We start from the raw sequence: 17,813 nt of genomic DNA, 5'->3' as shown, positions 1-17,813 counted from the left end.
TGTTATTATTGTTTTCATGCTTTTGGCACACTGCCATCTTATACGTGAAATTTCGAAATTTTTCTGCAAAAAAAAAAAAAGGCCATGACAAGTCTTTTACTGCAAATTATTCTCTCACATACTGTTTGCTTCATTTAATTTTAAATTTTGAAATATGTCATGTGTGGACTTTTCAAATTTTTATACTAAATCTTGTATAATCACTCTACTGCAACATTCGTACAACTTCAGTAGAGCTCTCCCTTTGGCGGACACACACCGGCCACGAAAATTCGTCCGTTATAGACGGCTGAACGATAAAACGGGGTTCTTATTGCTTTTAAAGTAAAACTTAATTGTTTTAGGTAAAAGAGGGGTGACTTCATCTACGGTGTGACCGCTAAGAGGGGTTTCACTATATTAAGATATCCACGTATGTGTTATATTAACGAAGAATAGTCGTATAACTTTTTAAAATTCCGAAACATGCATGCAGAAATAGATTTTACGATTATTTTAGATTTTGATTGAATAAATAAAAAGTCAAATTCAATTGAAAAACATTTTTGAAACATTGAAATCCCGAAATACAGTATTTTTAAATAGTATATTTAACATTTGAATTTTGAAAATCTGTATGAGCACGATCATCCAATTGAAAGTTCCATTAAAATATAAATAAATTCGTATAATAACATCTCATGAAATCTAATCTCCTGAATTTTAACATTCCATATGGGTATTATAATTTTTATCAGCCATACGTAAGTTAGCAATGAAAAGAAAAACACGAATGTTTTTTCATCTATGAATTTCCATCCTGAACCTAACTTAACGTACTTCAATGTTACAACATTTATATTCAATTGATAATTTTATAATGCATGAAAGTTCGAGGTGTGTGCTATCAATGATTTTCTAATTACAGGTAGATGTAAGTAATAATTTTATCTTTTTAAAATTTTGATGTATTTTTTCTATTCTGAAAAAATAAAGAAAAAATCTTCGAAATTTTGTGATATTGAAACAGAAGCTAGACATGGCCAAGAGGAATTTTGGCGAAACGAAATTCTTCCCTTAATTAACTTTCTTATCTTGATAGTAGCAGCGGAAGCCCATACCAGGAGTGTAGAACCATTTCGGTCCAGTTATGCGATATTGTCCGTATTTTCAATGAAGCTTACTTTTAATTCTTTACTGATATCAAGGATAAATATTATTCTTGTAACTAGTAAATTATACTATTTCAATTGTGACTATAATTATCAAATCAACCCTATATGCGGCACAACAGAAATCCCGAACCCCCTTCAAAATGGCATGTCTTTTTTTAAGGCCGTCTTCCACTTTTTAGCAGGTGCAAACTAAGAGGTATAAGGAAGAGTGTTTTCTGTTCAGAAATCAACTTTATGAAATATCCAGGTCAATAAGAGTGGCGAGATATCTCGTCAATGTCGCTTACAATCATACATATAGAAACGTCCTCTCCACTTGTCAATACAAGATTCAACGAAAGACTGGTTATTTGTGGAGATGAAGATTATAAGGAAGAAAATTCATCAATGACCCCACGGGGACTCGAACCCCGGTCTCTCGCTTGCCGGACGAGTGCTCTACCATCTAAGCTATGGAAGCAGATAGAATATTACACCTTGGAGCGTATATATATGTTGAAAGGCACCGTACATTGCGTCAACAATCAACTAATAGCTCGTGAATGACAAGCACTGGAAGCATATAGAATGGTTGAAATATTCTATCTGCTTCCATAGCTTAGATGGTAGAGCACTCGTCCGGCAAGCGAGAGACCGGGGTTCGAGTCCCCGTGGGGGCAGTGATGAATTTTCTTCCTTGTAATCTTCATCTCCACAAATAACCAGTCTTTCGATGAATCTTGTAGGGTTAAACATAGTCATAAATATTCATCTCACATATTTCTAAAATTAACCGTTTTTGCTTTTCATTCCTTCGTTAATTACATTTATATCCACTGCGATGTGCAAGTAGTGATTAATTTCCAGCCATTGACGATTTTGCAGTGGCGGTGAATGGCAGCTTTGGCCACTTTTTTTTTTGTCGATAATTAGTGACGTCCTGTATTTTTCACGTTGAAATTCCCAAGGAATGCGTCAATTATGAAAATGCATATGGTGTTGTGTTTGTATATATTGATACATTTCCACTGGAAAACCTTTCGCTGCCGTATGGAACTCCTTAGCGGGCCGGAGGTTGTGCATCCTTTTGGTTTATACAGTTTCTTCCCCCCCCCCCCTCCCCCATTAAAGACGACTTTTATTTTTTGAAATTAAAAAAAAACATTGAGTGGAACCACTCCCTTCCCCCCCCCCCCATTTATTGGCAAAGAACAACATCAAAATTTTGGATGGCAAATGTTCTTACCAACCGGCGTCAATGGGTTAACACATCTCAAAACGACAATTCTTATAAAGTGATAATTATCCTACTTATATTTATTGAGAAATAGCAATAAATGTTTATTTGACAGTACCCAGGAGTGAGTATTGTATTCGCAAATAATATTATAAATTAGATTCCTTAAACACAATATAGTATTAATTCAATTTCTCATTAAACTTCATAGACAAAAAATGGAAATAGACGGCTTTAAATTATTATAATACATTTTTTAATATGAAAACTAATATTCTAAATTTAATTTTATTGATAATATAGATAAAAAGTTCCAAAAATATTTTAAAAATTAATAAAAAATTAACTGTCATAAAGAAATGTGTGATTTGTACTGAAATACTTGCTATATATAGTCTAATTTTGTTTTTGATGAATTTAAAAAAAAGATTAAAAGTTTATTCACAGATGGCGCTGCAAAACAAAAACTCGATACATCTACAGTATATACTGCATAGGTAACAGGAGGTATGACGATTCACTGGTGAACTGTTGGTCCTAGAGGGACATTTCCAGTTAGAAAAATGATCCAAATAAGGGGCCGTTCAAGTATTACGTAAGCAAATTTTTAGCCATTTTTGACCCTCCTCCCTATTGTCAGCAAAAGTTAACAAAACGCTGACCCCCCCACTTGTCAGCAAAATTTCGTCATCAGTACTACCCCTCTGAATCCTGACGCATATTGGTGGGATCAGAGACGTACACGGAGGGCGGGCATAGGAGGGCTCGTGCCTCCCTCGTGGGAGCAAAAATTTATTTTTTTAACGCAAAAAAAAATAATTTGTTTTAAATTGAAATTTCGGAAGAAAATACCTTTATATGTTATTATAACCAATTTCTGTTAATTTCAATGTTATTTGAAGTCTAGGAACCCAAAATTTATCTGTAATAAATTCATTGCGACCCACCCTGAGCCATATAATGATAAATCACATAAAGATCTTTGGCCCGCGGATCAAATATGGCGCTGGGAGTTATCTGATGCGGCCTGCCCTCTTCAAACCTAATTTTGTAAAAATGAACTAAGCGGCACATTTACAGATCGTTTAAGTGTCCCGTGGTACAAATCCGGAACATTTAAGCGGCCCGTGGCACATTTTCAGATCACTTAAATGACCCGAGACACAGTTCCAGAACACTTAAGCGATCCGTGACACATTTAGAGATCCCTTGAGTGACATGTGACGTAGTTTTAGAGCACTTAAGTGCCCTCCCCCCCCCCCAGTGCGGTTCTACATCACTCAAATTACCCGCGGCACATTCTCAGATTATTTAAGTGATGCGTGGCACAGTTCCAGATCACTTAAGCGGCCCGGACACATTTACAGATCACTTGGGATCCGCGAAACATTTAGAGATCACTAAAGTGGCTCTGTAGGGCACTTATCAATGAGGGGGGAATGCTACTTTAAGTGCCCGCAGACTATCGAAAGGTTTTTCTCGTTTTTGGCACGCCGAGTAAGATGCCATTAAGAATATTTCATATTTTCATAAAGGGTGGTTGACGTAAGCATTATCCAAACCCCCCTCCCCCTTGTCATCAAAAGTCAGCAAATCAGGAAACCCCTCCCCTCCCATCGATGATGTCGTAATACTTGAACGGCCCTTAACGTTTAGTACTCAGGTATGTCATTCATATTGCAAGGGATTGTATAGTTATCAAAATAGAAAAATTAACTTTATATACCGTCCCCGTGTGCCCAAAAACCCAATCAGAAAATTGTTGCCCTTTCTTTTGTGATGCCAACTAAAAATTTCACATTTCTAAGTGCAATATTGGTGAGATATTGGAATTCGAAAAATGGAATGAAGGTGTAAAAAAACAGCATTAAATGCGGGTAAAAACGGTTTTTCCGCATTTAATGCTGTTTTTTTACATCTTCATTCCATTTTTCGAATATCACCAGAATTGTGCTTAGATACGTGGAATTTTTTTAGTTGGCATCACGAGAGATAGGACAAGAACTTTCTAATTGGGTTCAGGGGCACATGGAGACTGTAAATAAAAAGTGACTTTTTTTATTTTAATAACCATTCAACCCCTTGGTGCAACATGAATGACATATCTGAGTAACAAACGTTATTTGAATACTTTCTGTAATTGGAAGTTTGCCTCCACGACCAACGGTTCGTCAGTAAATGCCTTGTTACCTATGCACCCTGTATATAAAATTGATTTTCTGCATATGTGTGTATAGCCGCTATGGTGGTCGAGTGGTCATAGAGAATGGATCGAGAGGATCTTGGTGAAAACCCCCTCCCCGGCGCCACAGTGGTGGTTGGTTGAAGTTCGTTTTCTGTGGTTCCCAACTTCGAGGAGCGAATGCGAGCCAATCTCTCAAGAGAACAAAAGGCCTATATATATATAAAAACGGTACAATTATTCAATCATCACACTTCACTCACTTCACTTCTGAAATATAGATGGCTGCACTAATTCATGCACAGCACCATATACGCACTCAGACAATTAGGCACACACACTTACAATTCCGGCACAACCCTCTACGTAGTAAATTGCGTAGTAAATAGACCTGAGTTGTGCTCTACAGACAAATATAGTAAATCATTGCCAAATATATTTCATTTATTTTAGTGCTTATCATTATAATGTCAGAGCTAGGAAATTAATGTAAGTATGTATATTTGAGGTGATGAAACAAAATAAGAATTCTACAATATTTGAATTTGAATTATTTCCCCCAAAACATGAAATCGTTTCCTGAAAAAAAACCTTATGTGATAGAAAAAAAAATTGCATTTCTGCAATCACAGCACTGAAAATAATATAAAAATCAGTGATATCAAAACTAAAAAAGCCTCCAATTTTTTTTTTCGTATAGACCTGTGATTAGTCACTATTTTAGCAGAATTTGAGATACAGTATTATCCTGTAAGATCGATTTACTTATCACGACGTTTTTGTCTTTAAAAAATTGTTTTGACCCTTGAACTGCAATACTCTTTAAAGTCGGTGTCAAATTTTCTTTTACCAATTTTTTTCATTTATGTTCCGATATAACATGTACAATTGTACAAGTAATAACTTGTATGTACACATGAAATTTTCTTTATACATCCGTTATCGAATTTCATTATCATTGAATTTAAATATTCATTTTTGCAGTTGGATCAATATGAACACGATGCTGAGATATTATATATTACATTTATATAGGGACCTGTAAGTACGAAATCTCCGTTGCATATTACGCCACGCCAACTTACCGTTATTTCTTGCCTAATAGAGTCTGCGGCGGCGTATAATCTACGCTAGGGGTTTCCAACGTTAAAGCTCTCGCGGAACCTTTAATGTCTATGAGGCTGTTGCACGGAACCCCTGATGATTATGAAATTGTTCCACGAAACCTTGATGATTATAATACCCTTGATGCCTGTCCAACAGAACTCAAACTAATTTTGAATATTTCTCTAGTTGAAGTGGTATCCCCTAAACCCCCCCCCCCCAAGCCCGTTCCGACATCATAATGGGATCTCGGGTAAAATGATATGCTGGGGCTCCACCTCCTGATTTGCATATTTATTCTCAGAATTTCCAATAAAGAACAGCTCTTTACGCGTATCAAAAACTGGAAAAAAAATTTTCTGGGAAAGCTCTCCAGGTTCTGGGATTTTTGAAGTTTCGTAAAAAATCAGAACGTAAATCAAACGTCACGGACTGATCCCGCAGAATAAATCCGTGACATTTGATTCGTGAAACCTCAAAAAGAAACTCTCACGGAACCCTAGGGTTCCGCGGAGCACCAGTTGGAAGTCTATGATCTACGCTCACAAGTTTCTGGTTGGCATCTTATCGCCAATAATGGAAGGGATTGTTTTACAGAAAAGATATATTGATATTTCTACAAGATGTAAATTCTACAAGCTACCTGTTAACTGTTTAAAAAAATTAACATTTGAAAAAATGTTTTTTAGTCCAACTTCTGAGAAATAAAGCTGAAAATAAAAAGTTTATAACCTACACGACAGTTCTTCAACCTGCCATAAATTGGGAGCCAAATAAAAAATTTGGTGACGACCAACGAGTTATGGTGTGATTCACACATGATGCCTTAACAGGTGAACTCAACAGGGCGCTATATTAATAGAGAATTTTATTTATTCTCTGATTATTTCTTCACTTAATATGAGAGAATTTTATTCATTCTAAAAATATTTTTTTCATCGAAAATGAATTTTCATAATTTTGAATTTTGGTTTCCATTGAGTATTAAATTTCATTAATTCCAAAAAAATAGTTTTGTCCATTCAATACGAATTCTCAATAATTCTAAAAATTTTTTTTTTCTATCAAATATAAATTTTCATTGATTCTAGAAAATTATTTTTTCCATTGGATATGAATTTTCATTCATTTTGAAAATATCTCTTTCGACAATTCTGCAATATTTTTTTTCATCAATTATAAACATTCACGATTGTGCATACTTCTTGCTTCAATTCTGAAATTATTCCTTTCAATAATTATGAATTTCTTTTGGTAATTATAAAAATTATTTCCTTCAATTATTCTAAAACCATTTCAATTATCTTATAACCATTTCAATTATCCTAATTGAAATTATTCTGAAATTATTCTTCATTAATTCTGAAATTATTCTTCATTAATTCTGAAATTATTCTTCATTAATTCTGAAATTATTCTTCATTAATTCTGAAATTATTCTTCATTAATTCTGAAATTATTCTTCATTAATTCTGAAATTATTCTTCATTAATTCTGAAATTATTCTTCATTAATTCTGAAATTATTCTTCATTAATTCTGAAATTATTCTTCATTAATTTTGAAATTGTTGTTCATGAATTCTGAAATTATTTCTCTCATTAGTTCTGAAGTATTTTCTAAAAGTAATTTTAAAATTACTTCTTTCATCAATTCTGGAATTCATTTTTTCACTCAGCTTTTCTTACAGCATTTCTATAAATTCTGTTACTGTGTACGCATTTTCGTCGACGGGTCACTTCAAAAGCTTCTAGGGCCTCGTATGGTCCACGTACGATGAGTTGAAGATCCCTGGTCTACACAAGAAAAAATTCCGGTGTTTTTAAACGAAAATCCGAAGATAATAAGCAGGAAATCACGAAGATTTCCGTCAATCGCTGAACTTTCGGCTAAATAACTTGCTGATTATTAGTTTGAATTTTGTAGAATTTTTTTCATGTGACATTTACAAGAAGAGGCAGAGATGAAAATGTTTGAATGATTATTGATTGTTATTATTATTATTTATATTTTGGATTCCAAATATTATTCACAATTTTGAAATTGTGATTCCCAAATTTAAAATGATGAAATGGCCTATTGATGGCTATATAAAATGATTATATTGTATAAAACCAAGTTATTTTTTCTTTCATGAGAATATAAAAATCGGCTCACACTATTGTTATTATCGAATTATTTCCCAATGAACGTGAAAAAATATATTTTTGTCATTAGTTGTATGTAAGTATGAGATCTAATTCCATTTGGTAATTCATTATCTTGATGTAATGATTTTAGAAACAAGATAAAGCCATTTAATAAACAAAATTAGTCTTATATTTATGTAACAGAATTCACTATAAAAACGTTTAATAACTTTACGTTAAGTATGCACTTTGCTTTAAGTATATTTACTAAACAGTACATGCTTCACATTTACATCCTAACTCGACTCGGTCATTATAATGATAGGCTTTAAAATCACTACTTTACCGCGCACAAACCCCGGTCATATCGCCATCCGGTAATTTCCAACCAGTGGAGTTGGGTGAGAAATTAAGGAGCCATCTATCGGTGATAGCCCCAGGTTCGATAGATAAAGAACGTATTTTCTCGATATTCTTTCCGGATTCGAACCGTGAACCCCCCCCCCCCCCTCCCACGTAAAATCACTGGAAAACCTTTGAGAATAGTTTATTATATTTATTTATAGCGCAAAATTTTAATGTGATGTGTATGCTACTTAGAGGTCATTCAAGTATTACGTCAGCATCGATGGGGGTTTCCGATTTGCTGACTTTTGATTACAAGGGAGGAGGGGGGTTTGCATGATGCTTTCGTCATCAACCACCCTCCATGAAGATATGAAATATTCTTAATGGCATCTTATTCGGTGCGCCAAAAACGGGAAAAAAAACTTTCGATAGTTATTGGGCACCTGAACTAACATTCTTCCTATTGATAAGTCCCCTACAGAGCCACTTTAGTGATCTCTAAATGCTTCACGGATCCTTCAAGTCCCGTCTGGAAATGTGACCGGGCTGCTTAAGTGCTCTGGAACTGCACCGCGAATCACTAAAGTGATCCGTAATTATACTGCGACTGAAGGGATTTCTATATGTGTCACGGATCACTTAAGTATTCTGGAACTGTGTCGCAGGTCACTTAAGTGATCTAAAAATGTGACACTGGCCGCTTAAATATTCTGGAATTGTACCACAGATCAATTAAGCGATCTGTAAATGTACCGCTTTGTTCATTTTTACAAAATTAGGTTTGAGGGGGCAGGCCGCATCAGATAACCCCCAGGGCCGAATTATGTTCGCAAGCCAAGGGTTTACCATATATAGCTTAGAGAGTGGGTCGCAATGAATTTCTTAAAGATAAATTTTGAGTTCATAGCCTTCAAATAGCATTGAAATTAACTGAAATTGATTATTATAGCACATAGAGGTATTTTCTTCCGAAATTTCAATTAAAAAAAAAATATTTTCTGCATTATAAAATAAATTTTTCATCATCGGGGGAGGGGAGCACGACCCCCTATGCCCCCCCCCCCGTGTACGTCTCTGATCCACCAATATGCGTTAGGATTCAGAGGGGCAGAGCTGATGACGAAATTTTGCTAACAAGGGAGGGGGTCACAGTTTTGCTGACTTTTGCTGACAAGGGGGAGCGGGTCAAAAACAGCTAAAAATTTGTTGACGTAATACTTGAACGGCCCCTTACCTCAAAAACTAGAGCCAACCTGACAAAATCAATGCCAGATTCGGAGTCAGCGTTACAGAATCACTTTAAAATCAATGGAATTCCTTCGGCAATAAAATCAATGTTGAGCAATTAAGATTTTCCTCAGCTCTCTTAAAAATGAACTGAATGCCTAACCGATACTAAAGCGTGCTCATTTTCATTACGTAATAGTACTGCTTTTAGGCATCTTTTGACGAATCAACAATAAATAATAATTATTAATTTAATAAGACAAATATTTAATAGTTATTATTATTATTTAAAATCCATAAATATGGTTAATACGTTCATGCAAATAATATTACGTTGCTCTTGTACACATTAGACCTGTGATTTGTGATAAAACTGTACATGATGGAATTGTTTAAGTATTTTTCCAGTAATTAGCATACAAACAATATTAAAAAGAACACTAATTATTTTAAGACAGTTTTTCAATCGCAGACCTGTGTGTAATGACTGTCTGATAATTTTCATTTCATTAACTATAGAGGGTGAACGTGACATGTTCCGCCAACCCGAGAGAGGATAACAGAGCCCAAGTGGAACATGAAACACTCTACGAACCCTGTCTTATCTCGAACCATTTTCGAGTTATGGTGGGTAATCGATAATGGAAGAAAATGCGTCAAGTCTGAAAAAACCAGAATTTATGAAGTTTCTTCGGAATCTATACGCAAACCAAGCTCATGTGTGGAAAGAACAGAAGGAATCCTATTAGATGATACCATTTTCATCGAAATCTCTAGATTTAATGGCGAGCCACAAGCGCTAAAAATTGGCAAAGTTCAAAATCAAATTGTCAAAATAAATTTTAATCGCCAATTCCCAAACACCCTTGTAGCTTACAAATTGGTCAAATTTACCAAAAACTTGCCCATTGTACCAGCTTCCGAAAGAACCTACAATAACCATTTCGATGATCTGGTTCGGGAGAAATTTAGCCTTTTGTTTTCGGCGAACGCAGATTTCAGTAACGCATTGCAAAAAAAATACTAAATTTCTCCTGAACTAGGTCGCCGTTATGGTTTATTACAGGATCTTTCGATAGCTGGTGCAATGGACAAGTCTTTGGTAAATTTGACCGATTTTAGCTGTGTTGGGAATAGTACGAGCTTACGTTTGTAATCCCTCTGGTCACCTCCAGATGGCGAAACTGATACGTTACGTGACTTTTCGCTTGTCTTCTTTTCCCTTGTATCTTTTTTCCCTAGTATGATATGTTCGTTCGACGCCTACGTGTACGCGTGTCTCGTCTTGTATTACGTACAATAAAATCGTTTCTTCTACGCATTTTGCTCTCCCAATGTAAGCTATTTCGGCCCCGACATATTTTGGTGCACGAAACCCGCCGGAACGAATATTTTGGTGAACGAAACCCGTCGGATGAACATTTTGACCAACGAAACTCGTCTTAATATGGATCAGGAGAAAATAACGACGCTCCATCGGAAACGGACAACGGTGCGCGCCAAGGTGACTAGATTCGTTTCAACGTTGGACAGTGCCGGGAAGGAAACCGACTCGGAAATCGACTTCATGGTTTCTCGTTTGACGGAGGAATTGGACGAATTACTTCGCCTTGACGACGGTATTCACGCTCTACTATCGGACGAGGACTACGCTATCGATATCGAAAAATGCGAGGAATACACTGAAAAAGCGAAACGTGCCTTGTTCGATGCTTCTCTCGTGCTACGAAAACGCAACAAGTCTCCAACTGACGGTGCCTCCTCTGGTTGCTACTTCGATTCCCGCTTCAACTCAGCCTACAATACGCCTAGAGCCCTTCCGCGGTTGTGTTGAAGACTGGCCGACATTCTGGCAACAATTCACCTCTTCGATCGACGAGAATCCTCAACTGTCAACCATCGACAAACACGTTTTTCTACGGGGGTATCTCCAAAACGAACCCAAGAAGCTCGTCGAGGGAATCGGCGTCACATCGGAAGCCTACGAGACGGTGAAGAAGATGCTGATCGACAGGTACGGCAACAAGGATACCATCATACAGACCCACATCGATTTCTTCGACAGCCTGCGCCCAGCGACAACTTCATCGCCCGAGTTTCTCAACGACACCTACTTGGAAATTAACGCCCATATTCAAGCTCTTCGATCACTCGGCGAAGATGTCGATAACTACAGTCGGATTTTGACACCGAAGATCCTTCGCACATTTCCTACGGACATTCGTCAACGGTGGATTATCCACTCTAAACGGCAAGATATCTCGGACATATCAAAGCTGATGCAGTTCCTCGGTGAAGAAATCGACGGATTTCGATTTTCAAGCAAAGTGCAAGGTGAGTTTCCTTTGCCACCTTCGAATTTCCGCCCGACTACGGAAGCATTTCATGTTCGCACTCGACGTAACGAGAAAAATCCGTCACCCTTTTGCCCATTTTGTGAATCGTATGATCATTGGCCTCAAAATTGCTCGGTGATGTTCAATTACGAGTGCAGAAGCTAAAAGAAACTCATCGTTGTTTTTTGTGTACTAACCGTTCGCATAACGCTAAAACTTGTCCACACCGTGTTAGAGCTTTCTGTTCTAACTGTAAAAGGAAACATCACGTATCCATTTGTCCTTCACTTCATGCCTCTACTGCTGTTGGTAAAATTGATGTATCGCCCCGTTTTACGTATTTGCAAACAGCACGTATTTTGGTGTTCGGTCCCAACGGAAATTGCAAATTGTCTCGATGTGTGTTAGACGCCGGAAGTCAAACCTCCTTCATTCACAGCAGTTTAGTGAATGAACTGCAATTGTATGTGCTGCAATCGGTCAACTTGTCTATTAGTGCATTCGAAGCTGTGCCAAAACAATTGATGTATCGACGTCAAGTGCAATTTTTCTTATCTAGCATTTGGGATAACAGATCGATTCCGATAGTTGCTTTCGAAAGCAATAATTCCTACGCCTCACATCCCACGGCTCCGGTAGACATTGGTGCATTTGCTACTTCACGCGGAATTCAGCTTGCGGACCCTCACTCTTCTGACGACATCCCGATTCAAATTCTCATCGGTAGCGATTATTACTGGAAAATAGTGAAAACTGATTCGCCGGTCAAATTGTCAGACACTTTCGTTCTTGTTCCATCTCATCTCGGATATATCTTGAGCGGTACCCGTTCCAACGTTCTTGTCCAACACACTCCTGCTTCGAACAACACTACTGTTCATTGCATGGCTACTACTCGTGCTGAAGAAATAAATGACTCGTTCAAACGCTTCTGGGAACTCGAAGCCATGGGAATCACCGATGTAAACGAAAAATCACTCTCGACTGGTGAAGTAAAAATATTGCAAGATTTCCACGAATCTTACAGCCTGGAAAACCATCGTCGTGTCGTTTCACTACCGTGGAAAGAAAACGTATGCCTCACGTCGGACAATCGACCTATTACCTCACGCCGCCTTGACATTCTTCGTAGACGTCTGGATAAGGATCGCCCTTTTCGGGAAATGTACATTCAGCAAATGGAACGTTACATCCAGAACGGCCACGTCGAAATCGCGCCAGAATCGTCAAGTCCTAGAATTTATTATCTCCCTCACCAAGCAGTGAAGAAGACCACTCTTGAGTCGGAAAATTGTCGTATCGTATTTGATGCATCGTCACATGTCAACGGACACCCATCTCTGAATGATGCTCTTGAGACTGGTCCAAATCTACTACCTGAGACATTGTCGACTTTACTACGTTTTCGAATGTTCCGAATAGCTCTCACCACTGATGGATGTCAAGCTTTCTTGCAGCTTAGCCTGCACGAGAAAGACAGAGATGTAACCAGATTTCTTTGGTTTCGCACAGTGACTGATCATGATAATAACTTGTTGACTTTAACAAATGATGTGCTGACCTATCGTTTCACGAGATTACCATTTGGTCTAGCATGCAGCCCTTTTCTACTGTCAGCTACGCTACGTGAACTGGCGAACAAATTCTCTGAACAACACCCGTACGCTTCTCAACACCTGGATCGCAGTTTATTCATGGACGATTTTGTTGCTGGCGGCTACACGCACGACGAAGTGATCACACTTTACCGAGACTTGACTGCCTTGATGGGTATCATCAGTCTTCCAATGGACAAATGGGCTACTAGCTCAAAGGTGCTGAAAGAAATCTGGGCGACTGAGGGTATCGAAACAAACTCTGTATCCCGAGTACTCGGTATACCATGGGACACGGTGCACGACACATTGTGTTTAGATTTCTCCTCACTTGCTGACTCTGTTGCAGGTGAGACATGCACGAAACGCCTTCTACTCCGTACCATCGCTTGTATGTACGATCCGCTAGGCATCTATGCGCCTCTCAGCACTCGCGGCAAACTACTCTTCCAAGACACCTGGGTTCAACATCTTTCATGGGATGAAATCCTACCTCCTGTAATTGCTAACCACTGGATGTCATGGATTTCGGACTTTCATGTTCTCAAAAGTTGCCAACTTCCCCGTTGGATTGGTTACAATCCCGATTCCAACGCATCCATTCATGTTTTCTGTGACGCGTCCGAACGTGCTTACGGTGCTGTTCTTTATCTCCGGTCTACTCACGAAGGCACTACGACAGTGCAGTTGATTTGCAGCAAAAGCCGCATAGCGCCACTGAAGAAGATCACGCTTCCTCGACTTGAACTTCTCGCTGCTCTTGTTGGTGCTCGTTTACTCAGCTATTTTTGTGCAGCAACCGATCTCAATGCACGAGAAGCCGTTTTGTGGTCCGATTCAGCAGTAACCCTGGGATGGATCCGACATGATCCGAACAAATTGAAAACGTTTGTGTGCAACCGCGTCACAGAAATTCGACGTCACACTGAATCGACGCAATGGCGACATTGCCCTGGCGAATCGAATCCCGCGGATTACGTTTCTAGAGGTTGTTCTGCCACTACACTTCGCAATTTGAACACCTGGTGGCATGGACCTACGTGGCTCATTGAAACACAGTCTTCGTGGCCTTCCAATATTAGTGTTGAGCAACCTTCGACAGAAATTCGTCAGACTGTGAAAAGTTCAATGTTGGTATCTACGTCTCTCCCAGTGATTGACATTTCTCGTTTCAGTTCTTACGCGAAACTTATTCGGGTTACCTCGTGGATGCAACGATTCATATACAACTGTCGCACGTCTTGCAAACTTCATGGCGAATTAACAGCAAAAGAACTCGAAAAAGCGAAATGTTATTGGATTCGTCAAGTTCAAATAGATTGTTTTCCGTCTGACTATGATGCTCTTCAACATGGTAAACAACTTTCAAAAGACTCGAAAATTGCACAATTCCATCCATTTCTTAGTGACAATCTGATACGAGTTGGTGGTCGCTTGCAGTTCGCATCACTTCCAGCTGCTTCAAAGCATCCTTTAGTGCTCGATGGTTCACACCCATTTGTCAAATTGCTCATTCGTCACGTACATATTCGTCTCCATCATCTGAGCACGAGAGTGGTACTATCAGAACTGCGAAATGATTACTGGATTCTTCGAGGGCGACAGATTATTAAAAGTGTCCTACGCCAGTGTCTTCCCTGTAAAATTTTTAGAAACACGCCACCGGCTCAAATTGAAGCACCACTTCCTTCGGATAGAGTCACACAGACGAAACCATTCAGTGTCGTGGGGATAGACTTCGCTGGCCCACTATACGTTCGTAGAAGCTCTATCTCAGTGAAAGTGTATATCTTGTTGTTTACATGTGCTGTCACTCGAGCGATTCATCTCGAGCTTGTCACGGATTGCTCTACAGATAAGTTTTTGCTGGCATTTTCACGTTTTGTTGCTCGTCGAGGTGTTCCCAACACTGTATATTCGGATAATGCGCAGACTTTTCACGCCGCAAATCGTGAGCTTTCCGTCCTTTGGGGTGCCATGACTTCACCTTCTGCTCACCAGTACTACGCCTCCCACGGAATCACTTGGAAATTCATAGCCCCTCGAGCGGCTTGGTGGGGAGGATGGTGGGAACGCATGATTGGTGTCGTCAAACGTTGTTTACGGAAAACATTAGGTCGCGCATCTCTCGATGACGAACAACTGACGACTACGTTGGCTGGAATTGAAGCCGCAGTCAACAGCCGACCATTGGCAGCTGATATCGAGTTGGATGACAGCTTCGAAGAACCTCTCACGCCTGCCCACTTCCTGGTTGGACAACGACTGACAACCCTTCCTTCTCACGAAAAGGTTCCTGCAGCTACCGACCTCAAGAAATCGTGGTCACTGCAGCAAGATTCACTGAATGACTTTTGGAACCGATGGAGGAAAGAATACCTACTAGAGCTGAAGACATTCCACGAAGTGAAAAATAAAGACCAAGGTCTTCAGCTACGAGTTGGAGATGTCGTCCTCCTACAGGAAGATGCAAGACCTCGACACATGTGGACGAAGGCACGCATATCATCCCTCGTCAAAGGTCGTGACGGCAACATTCGTTCGTGTATTCTACGTACAGACAGTGGAACAGAAATTCGACGGCCAATTCAATTGGTAATTCCTCTGGAGGTTGACCAGGGTGGGGAGGATGTTGGGAATAGTACGAGCTTACGTTTGTAATCCCTCTGGTCACCTCCAGACGGCGAAACTGATACGTTACGTGACTTTTCGCTTGTCTTCTTTTCCCTTGTATCTTTTTTCCCTAGTATGATATGTTCGTTCGACGCCTACGTGTACGCATGTCTCGTCTTGTATTACGTACAATAAAATCGTTTCTTCTACGCATTTTGCTCTCCCAATGTAAGCTATTTCGGCCCCGACAAGCTGTATAGAAGGGTATTTGCGGAATAGGCGATGAAAAATTTTTGTGAAAATTCAATTTCGTGCTTTGCCAATCTTTCAGTGCTCGTATAGCTTGCCATTAAATCCAGATATTTCAATGTAATTGGTCTCATCTTATAGGGTATATTTTCTGCTCTTGAAATTTCACAAATTTGGGTTTTTTCAGTCGACGCATTTTTTTTTTTTGCATAATCGATTATCCACCATATCTCGAAAACGGTTCCAGATAGGACAAGGGTGGTAGGGTCATTCATGCTCCACTTGGGGTCATGTATCACACCCCCCCCCCCACTTCACAGAAACATGCATGTCACGTTCTTCATGTATTTAACAAAACTATAAGTGTGCTTATATATACATATACATTATATTTGAATGAAGAATATTGTAATAGTTGTTTAAATTTTCTATATTACAAGGGAACTGGATTCTAAAAATGATAATGGATGTGGCACCAAGGAAGAATGTTTCCCACTTGATGGTTTCGTGAAATTCAATTTTGTATCGTCTGTTTGTGATTTGAAACGGTGGGGGAAGAAATTAAAAATTTGAATGATAAATATTTTTAATTGGTTGTGTATTTACTGATGTGAGTTATATCATTATTTAATCATTCTAAAATAATTTATTATTATTATTCACGTTATTTCATTCATTATTTCAGTGTATTTCAACCTATGATCCACGGAACGTCGGGAGTGGGGGGGTCTGTGAATACTTTATAAAAAATCTGCGGGATCATTTTCATTCATCAGGATGGCAAGTTTTGCGTAGTGATATTGTAACTTATTCAATTTTCTATGATATGCAAAATTTATATTTAAAAAAAAAACCATTTTTTATGGGTAGCATTGACATTGACCTTCTGACGCTACATGAGATACGCGGTACATGGACATCGCTACAGGAGGTCCACAACATCATAAAGATTAGGAAACACTGTATTATTCAATAACGAAACATGGAGAAAACCATTTCCTGTTAGTGATTAACAACCGGCTGAATGAATGAACGCCAGAATTTTGCCACTGGACTTATCCCGTTGCCGAGATCTCTTCCAGCCCAGCTTCGTGGCAGAGTCTGAAACACTTTATATCGTGTCAAAAATAAAAAAGAACAAACAAAAATTTTTACAACATATTTTTTCCGGGCAATTGGATACTAGATATACAGAAGACTGGATGTTGTGAAGATATTTGTTATTCCAGATGTTAATTTTTTTTTTTTTAAGGAAGGAAAAAACTCATCTCTGCCTCTACCGGGAGTCGAACCCGGGTCCCTCGATTGCCGGACGAGTGCTCTGACCACTAAGCTACAGAGGAGATAGAGATTTTCCTTCGCTAGAGCGTATATGTGCCGAACGGAACCGTGCAATGGACGGTGAAGCGATCAGCTAATAGCTCATGGACGACGAGCCACCAGAGGGCTATATATATATGACATGAATGTCACTGTCCACTTGTCAATACAAGATATACAGAAGACTGGATGTTGTGAAGATATTTGTTATTTCAGATGTTAATATTTTTTTTTTTTTTTTTTTTTTTAAGGAAGGAAAAAACTCATCTCTGCCTCTACCGGGAGTCGAACCCGGTAGGGGGCGAACCCCCCACCCGTCCTTCGATTGCCGGACGAGTGCT

At 38.8% G+C, this 17,813-nt stretch overlaps 1 protein-coding gene and 1 non-coding gene across 2 annotated transcripts; both read left to right on the top strand.

Moving 5' to 3' along the window:
• Positions 1-1,741: 1,741 nt before the first annotated feature.
• Positions 1,742-1,813, top strand: TRNAA-GGC (transfer RNA alanine (anticodon GGC)). The gene has a single exon. It is a non-coding gene; the product is annotated as a tRNA-Ala (tRNA).
• Positions 1,814-11,359: 9,546 nt separating this feature from the next.
• LOC149075449 (uncharacterized) lies at positions 11,360-15,951 on the top strand. The gene is made up of 2 exons (XM_089245416.1): positions 11,360-11,693; positions 12,284-15,951. Exons 1-2 carry the CDS (start codon positions 11,360-11,362, stop codon positions 15,949-15,951), a joined length of 4,002 nt encoding a protein of 1,333 aa, XP_089101542.1.
• The last annotated feature ends 1,862 nt before the right edge of the window (positions 15,952-17,813 follow it).

The sequence above is a fragment of the Pholcus phalangioides genome, unplaced genomic scaffold, assembly GCF_987345545.1.
Source record: "Pholcus phalangioides strain wild (caught in Gottingen) unplaced genomic scaffold, Ppha-v1.0 ptg000015l_1, whole genome shotgun sequence".
In the NCBI taxonomy this organism is placed as follows: Eukaryota; Metazoa; Arthropoda; class Arachnida; order Araneae; family Pholcidae; genus Pholcus; species Pholcus phalangioides.
This window is presented reverse-complemented; position numbering and strand designations above follow the sequence as displayed.

Bases quoted from the DNA above. Each gene is read 5' to 3' on its own strand.
- LOC149075449 (XM_089245416.1), top strand. From the start codon at position 11,360: ATGCTGATCGACAGGTACGGCAACAAGGATACCATCATACAGACCCAC. The intron at 11,694-12,283 runs GTGAGTTTCCTT...CGATTCCGATAG, and splicing joins ATTTTCAAGCAAAGTGCAAG to TTGCTTTCGAAAGCAATAAT.